The sequence below is a fragment of the Plasmopara halstedii genome, assembly GCF_900000015.1.
Source record: "Plasmopara halstedii genome assembly, contig: Scaffold_2364, whole genome shotgun sequence".
Lineage (NCBI taxonomy): Eukaryota > Oomycota > Peronosporomycetes > Peronosporales > Peronosporaceae > Plasmopara > Plasmopara halstedii.
In genome coordinates, this window is record NW_020189271.1 from 9051 (window position 1) to 16450 (window position 7400).

General features: G+C 45.9%; 2 protein-coding genes across 2 annotated transcripts; one reads left to right on the forward strand and one right to left on the reverse strand.

The window, feature by feature from the left end:
- Positions 1 to 2287: 2287 nt before the first annotated feature.
- PHALS_03426 (t-complex protein epsilon subunit) lies at positions 2288 to 3898 on the forward strand (the record flags this gene model as incomplete). Its single annotated transcript, XM_024717631.1, has 1 exon — positions 2288 to 3898. One exon carries the CDS (start codon positions 2288 to 2290, stop codon positions 3896 to 3898), a length of 1611 nt encoding a protein of 536 aa, XP_024583111.1.
- A 142-nt stretch (positions 3899 to 4040) lies between these two features.
- On the reverse strand, positions 4041 to 4802 carry PHALS_03427 (uncharacterized protein; the record flags this gene model as incomplete). Its single annotated transcript, XM_024717632.1, has 1 exon — positions 4041 to 4802. The coding sequence occupies one exon, from the start codon at positions 4800 to 4802 to the stop codon at positions 4041 to 4043; it is 762 nt and encodes a 253-aa protein (XP_024583112.1).
- Positions 4803 to 7400: the final 2598 nt, after the last annotated feature.

Here is a 7400-nt window from a genome sequence, read left to right on the forward strand (position 1 = left end):
AAGCCAAGTAGATGCACGCTGAGCTTGACCGGATCAAGCTTCATCTATATACGCTTGGTTTTCTGTGCTAAATTAGGCTGGCAATAAGTAGACGCGGTCTTGCTCTCATGCTCATTGACATCATTTAAGAGCAATTACAGACTAGTCCATGACGGACGACGAGCTCAGTCCCTAATCCGACATTTAACTGTACCAATTCGGTGAGCTTACCGCCTTGCAATTTCTTCCGCATTTTTAGAGGTATAACTTCTCCGGCATAAATACGCATCGGTGGGGGATACGTAAGCAACCCCAGTCACTCTACCCACGACTGAATAATGTTTGCACAGCATTCCCATGAGTATTCACCGGTTCGCACGGTGCGCCCATCACGCAATTCTAATGACTTAGCTGTACCGTCGCATTGTGAAAGGATGGACCATCCTTAATAATCCCAAGTCCTGTTCCTTTACCTAGCGTCTTACAGTCGCCTGTCTCCCTTAAGATGGCACCAAGCTGCTATGATCCGTCTCCACAGATGATTAGAACCAGCACATTTTTATACCCAATCGATATTACCTTTCCCACCATAAAAAACCGGTGTCGTTGTGCTAACGGCCAGCATTATGGGCTCGATTTTTACATATCTTGAATAAATTATCTCAAATTATCGCGAGTCCCGTTGTCCTAGGCCTCCCAGTGCCTACAATGACTCAATGTGGGCTCATCGGTCAGCACCTTTTGGAAGATCGACCATTCAAACCTCTCAATCAAAAGAGTGAGGCTTCTAGGGTGCATAAGTTTAAAACTGCACCGGATATATATCTGTAAGTACCTACATTCTCCCCATCAAAATGGTGAATACCCACAATTCACATTTAACTGTCGCCTCATACGAGGCTCGCGTATCTGAGACTCCGTTACATTCTCAAGAAGATCACTCGAACATTCTCCGCTCAATGAACCCTGTGTCAATGACACAAAAAAACAGCCTAGCTGGCTCCGAGGGCGCCCGCGAGATAAGCCTTTTTTTTGCACGGGGTGCATCTCCGGACAATACGTCCGCGGTTTCATTGGAAACGCATCCCGAGTCCTCGGCAACCAAGCGCCTCATATCGCGCCCGCCCCGGGAGGAAGTCGAATACAAGTCGGATATTTCTTTCTTCAAAAGACGAGGAGGGTGAGGCGCGCCAATGGCTCGACGTGAGCCCAGCTCGAACGTTGCGGACACCGTGTCCGATCCCCGATCTTTCGCCTTCTGGGGAAGTTGTATTGTTACCAATCGCCTCGATGAGACAAAGGATCTGCAATTCGAGGCTGCCCACAGGGCGGCTCTCATGCGCTTGTATCTACGTTCGGTCCTAGACCCTCGTGTGGAATACGGCTTCCGCTCGGCGGATCCCGCTACAGAAGCGAAAAGCGCGGTCACTCGATTGTTAGGCGTCTACGTAGTCGGACCCCCGGCCACGTCACACGCTGAGCTTGACCAGAGGAAAGCTCTTCGAGATCGTTTTTTGTACCACAAGTAATTCCAATGGATCGTTACCGCGCTCGACTTCGAGTTCAAAGAAAGGCGCTCCTATACCCGCAATGCGGACCATTCTTGTGGTACTCGCCCCTGGCGAAATTGCTGCAGATGATGAGGAGCTTTGAGCGATGGCTGCAGCGGAATCAAAAACGTTCCTCGCTGTCTCACATACAGGGGAGCCACAAGGAAGTGGCTGTGCTCGTAGAGCGCCATCTTCAAATCGAGTTTGCCAAACTCAAGTCGCAACGCCGACTTCCTGCGTATTATCGCCCTGCGACAGCCATAGCCGGCGAACAATTGTGGGTGCTTAATTATTGCTTTTGGTCTCTAAATGCGCTAAACACTAAAGGCAAAAGATCATTAAGCGCGCATAGCCGTTTAAAGGACAGAAAGCCGAGCAACTCGTGCTTCATCCTTACAAAGGATTTCGAGACTCATTGTCAATCGACGTCATATGCCAGTAAGTGTAACGAATCGCCGTGCACGTTACACTAGTAAGATTTGACCCAGCAAGTTCACGTATACAAACGCACCGGAAATTAAGTGCTCCGCCCAGGAGAGAACCGGAGAGGCACTAAAGTAACTACATTCTCAATCTGCTCTTTTGATTTATGAATTGGAACTACTCCAAAAATGCGTAGTCATAAAGCAGAAATGTACACAACCCGTCGTTGAAATTTGTACGCTTCACAAATTTTGTCCAATGGGATGTTTATCGTATACTGAGCGGGCCGCAAAAAAGATTTGGCTCGCCAGGAATCAATTTATCCCCTCGCCAACATGTCGATGGTCTTTGATGAGTATGGTCGCCCGTTCATCATCGTGCGCGACCAACAGCAAAAGGAGCGCATAAAAGGAGTGGACGCCATCAAGAGCAATATTTTAGCAGCGCGTTCTGTGTCGAGTTTGCTCCGCACGTCACTGGGCCCGCGTGGAATGGACAAGATGATGGTCAGTCAGGATGGCGACGTCACTATTTCTAATGATGGTGCTACGATACTTGAGCAAATGCAAGTCGAACACCGCGTAGCACATTTGCTTGTTGAGCTCAGTAAGTCACAGGACGACGAGATCGGCGATGGAACCACAGGTGTCGTCGTGCTTGCTGGCGCTCTTCTTGAGCAGGCTGAAAAGCTTTTATCACATGGATTACATCCAATGCGCATTGCTGACGGCTTTGAAGAAGCTTGTGAGATTGCTTGTAAGTATCTAGAGAATATTGGCGACGTGATTCAGTTTTCAAAAGAAGACTCAACTCCTCTTGTAGAGACAGCTATGACGACATTGTCGTCAAAGATTGTTAACAAGTACAAGCGTCAAATGGCGCAAATTGCAGTCGATGCTGTGATGAAAGTCGCTAATTTTGAAACACGTGATGTAAATTTTGACTTGATTAAGGTGGAAGGCAAGTCTGGAGGATCTTTAGGTGAGACAACGTTGATCAACGGCATTGTTATTGACAAGGATTTTTCTCATCCACAAATGCCCAAAGAAGTGAATGATGCAAAGATGTGCATTTTAACGTGTCCATTTGAGCCTCCAAAGCCTAAGACAAAACACAAACTTGATATTACTAGCGTTGAAGCGTACGAAAGGCTGTACAAACAGGAACAAGAGTATTTTACGACTATGATTAAGCAAGTGAAGGAAAGTGGCGCTAATTTAGTGATTTGCCAGTGGGGATTTGATGATGAAGCCAACCATCTGCTGTTACAAAACCAGCTACCGGCGGTTCGTTGGGTCGGAGGTGTTGAGCTGGAGCTTATTGCTATTGCAACGGGAGGTCGTATTGTACCGCGATTCTCGGAACTTACCTCGGATAAATTGGGTCGCGCTGGTACCGTGCGCGAGGTAGCTTTTGGTACTACTAAAGAGCGTATGCTCGTCATTGAAGACTGTGCAAGCTCAGACGCCATTACTGTGCTTGTGCGTGGTGGCAACAAGATGATTGTGGAGGAGGCTAAACGTTCGCTGCATGATGCTATGTGTGTGACTCGCAATTTGATTAAAAACAATCGTATTGTGTATGGCGGTGGTGCAGCTGAAATTGCATGTGGGATTGCTGTGCGTGAATACGCTGATAAGACCACGGGCATTGAGCAGTACGCAATCCGTGGATTTGCCGATGCTCTAGAAGACATTCCAATGGCTCTGGCTGAAAACAGTGGATTAAGCCCCATCGATTCGCTCTCGGCTGTCCGTGCGCAGCAGATTGCAGAAAAGAACCCACGACTTGGCATTGACTGCAACTCATCGGGGACGAACGACATGAAGGAGCAACACGTTTTTGAGACGCTGATTGGCAAGCAGCAACAGCTTCAGCTAGCGACGCAGGTTGTACGAATGATACTCAAGATCGATGATGTTATTCTTGAAGGCTCGTACGCTTGAGTTATTGGTAATAAAATTGAGCTTTCACATTAGTGCAACTGTGCGTGGTGGTATGAAATTTGAAGTCTTAGTTTGAAGCCTACATTGCGTTCAAAACTTTTATGTGTTGTAGTAGCTTGAAATTGCGGGCAATAACTTAATACTAATGCTTGATCTTCTTCTTGAGACGTTGCAAGATTAATTGGCGCTGCAAGACAAGATACTCCTTTGCCTCAGGTGACAAGCCAACTTCGCTCTGCGTCATGATGTCTAACTCTAGACGTCGCTCCATCACTTGTGCCATATCTTTAGACTTTTGTTCATCGACCATCCGATGAAAATCCTCTGCTGACGGCAGCGAGTGACAATTCTTGAACTCTCCTCTCTGTTTAATGTGCCTTTTTCGACTTTGGTCTCTATCGTCAGCGCTGCTTGACCGCGTTGTACACTGAGAAACTTCTATAGACGCTTGTTGCTTCTCTTGTTGCTCTTGTGTCTCGTCTTCTTCATGCATCGAGGCGAATTGGTGCATAAGCCGAGGCTTCAAGACCATCCACCATGTCGTTTGGTTGACTAGTAGCCATGCTACTGACACAAACTCAAAGTCCTTCTTTGTAGCAGCACGAAAAGTCTTGATTGCCCACTCGAACGCCTGACGCACATTATCACCTAAAGTCTCTAATTTTTTGTATCTTTGACTAAAAAGAGTGACGAATGCTACCATTGCGGGACGCATTGCTTTCCATTGCTTTTGTAGCATGTCTATAGTCCAGCATTGATTTGTTGGAGGTACATTTGTTGCATACGCAGATTCAACACGCTTCCAAAACACGCAATCGTCTTGTTCAGGTTGAGTATTTGACGCCACTGTGATCCATGCGCGCGCAAGATTCAACAAATCTACGCTCTCGGAACCTGATGGCATTATGCTGTACACCTTGTTCAGATGTCAATCTTTCCTTTTGAAAACTTGCTTTCCAGTCGCTTATAATGAAAATAAGTAAAAACAGACATTGCACTTGAACTTCAAGATATTAAATGCTTCCTTCACTTGGCAATGTCCAATCGACGCAAACAATAAAAAACTGTAACCAGATACATGAGGTACTAGAGTGACGGATTACGAATTTCAATAGAAGTGCTGGCTTCGAAGGGAACCCTTTCAAAGACAAGTCAAGGCCCGGAGTCCGTTAAAAAGTGTTTCGCTTAAGGTGTAGCAGCCAAAATGCATGTGTAATCATTTCTAATCTTATCAAAGAAAGCTCGTTTTTTTGACAGTTTTTTCTGGCCCGAACATAAAACCTCGTATTTTTGGTATAATACTCATGGGGACAGTAGGTTATTAAATATCAATAGTGACATTACAGTACATCCCATTCTGGGTATTATATCTCATGGTACTATGTTTCATAGTACGCACACGTTACACTACTTTCCCCATTGTCCAGCGGACACACAGCCGAGCTCAGTATAATATAAATAAAGCACCATGATAGAATGTGATGTTAGGTACTGGTACGAATGAGGGCGACTTCGGAAAGGAAAGTTCGTGGAATATGTGGTCTGCTAGCCTTTAAGCAATAGGTAATAAAAATGGTATATTTAGCATTAATCTAAGCTAGACTGTATTTAAAGTATATGCCTCTTTTGAACTGGCGTGAAGTCAGGTACCTAGTTATGGGAGCGCTTCTTGGATCGGACCCTGGGTCTGACATACGAACCAAATCTCTGTGATGAACGTAGACTCGCTGAGTGAAGGCTTTCTCTGTGTAAAGTGCACGGCAACTCTTACACTTGATATCATTTGTAGACAAATCGACGACCGAGTCACAAAAGAACTGCATCTCTGTGGTAGTAAGACACATGATGTCTGATAACCTATTCCTGGGACAACTTAGGATGCTTTGAAAGGTTAAGTCGAATGCTGGGTTGGGGATCTGGCGACCAAAAGGCCAAATGCGACTATCACTTGCCTGAAAGCGTGTACCATTTAAAAAAGTCGGTGAGACACCTCCAGAAGCGCCTCAACTCAGCACTGTTAAAAAAGGACGTTACCTACCGCCTCTGAGAGTTACAGAGGATGAGGCTTTCATGCAAGGTCATACAAACCTCTAGGGGAAATGTCAAGTAACAAGAAGATCGGGCATCCCGCTTGGGGTCTATTGTACCGCGTGAGGGTCTAAGTCAATGGGACCAGATCCATTTTTTTAGGAATGATGGGGCTACATTCCAGGGTCGTTGATATATATCATCAACGTATCAAAATCTCTGAAGTTGTATAACGTACTGATAGAGTGAACAGCGTTACGTGGTGATATGCGATGCTTGGCTGTCGACACTAGTATAAAATCCGCAGAGGCATTGAAGAGATTAGATACTTATTCTCCGGGGGTCATGCGATGGGACAGTGATAATAGTGCCTTGAGTTATTTTGGGCCTCTATAGGAAGTACACGGGCTTTAACAATATACAACGTTGTCTAGTCCTAGAATTAGATATGAGATACGATTTCAACCTAGCTATGGCGCGCCTGGAGCGTCACAAGCCAGGAATCTACTAGAAATCGAAAAATAGATACCATGCGCTTCACTCCTGATGAATTATTGACGAGTTATGGGACCAAAGCGATTTTGGCTCAGACACGAGGCTGCGAACGCTTTCGTTTAAGGCTTGAGATTGTCCGAATTTGTTCGCAATGGTACCTCTAGCTGATGTCAGACGGGAGAAGCGAGAGAAAGCCAAGGTCTCAGGCTGTGACGATAAAGTGCAATTGTTCTCCGGCGGGTTTCTCTGTTGAGATGGGATAATTTGACTGCATGTCGTTGTTCTCAGGGTGTATCTCTGACAGGACGGAAACGAATAGCTGTCAGCTTTCGGCAACTGTGCTAGGGCTGGAGGAGAGTGGAAGCAACCAAACTTTGCTATCTTCCATGTCAGGCCTGGTGAAGTTGAAGGATGATATAAGTCGCGAGTGAAACGGTCAGGTCCAGAATATGGACGATAACCATTCTTTTCCACGATGTGATGGTACTACTGCCGTCGGATGGGCCGTACGTGCAACGCAGTGAAGCTCAACAGGTAAGCGGGGAGGATTATTAAATCGTGAGTGGAGTGACCGGGTTGGTTCTCGTCTATAGTCTCACTACGTCCGGCAGACGCATTCCAAGCTAGTTCTTTTTATCTAGGTGAAGAATGCAAATGGTTGCGAGACCGTGCATTCGTCAAATTGGCATGATTGGTGCAAGAGGATGGATGAGATCAAAAATTCGACTTGGGTGAGTATGATGCTCAGACTACTCCGGAGAACGGAGTGCGAAGAGTGAGGCAATTAATTTTCAACGAATTTTATTAGTCTTGGTCGAAGGGATACCACGATCTGGCGACAAGATACCAAACACGCGTATTACTCCTGAATAGGGGAGTGCGTCACACGGCAAGGGTCTTAACCGAGAAGCACTACGATGTCATCGACGTTTATATCTGTGCCAATCATGAAGCTAATTTGTTGAAGATTAATTTTAAT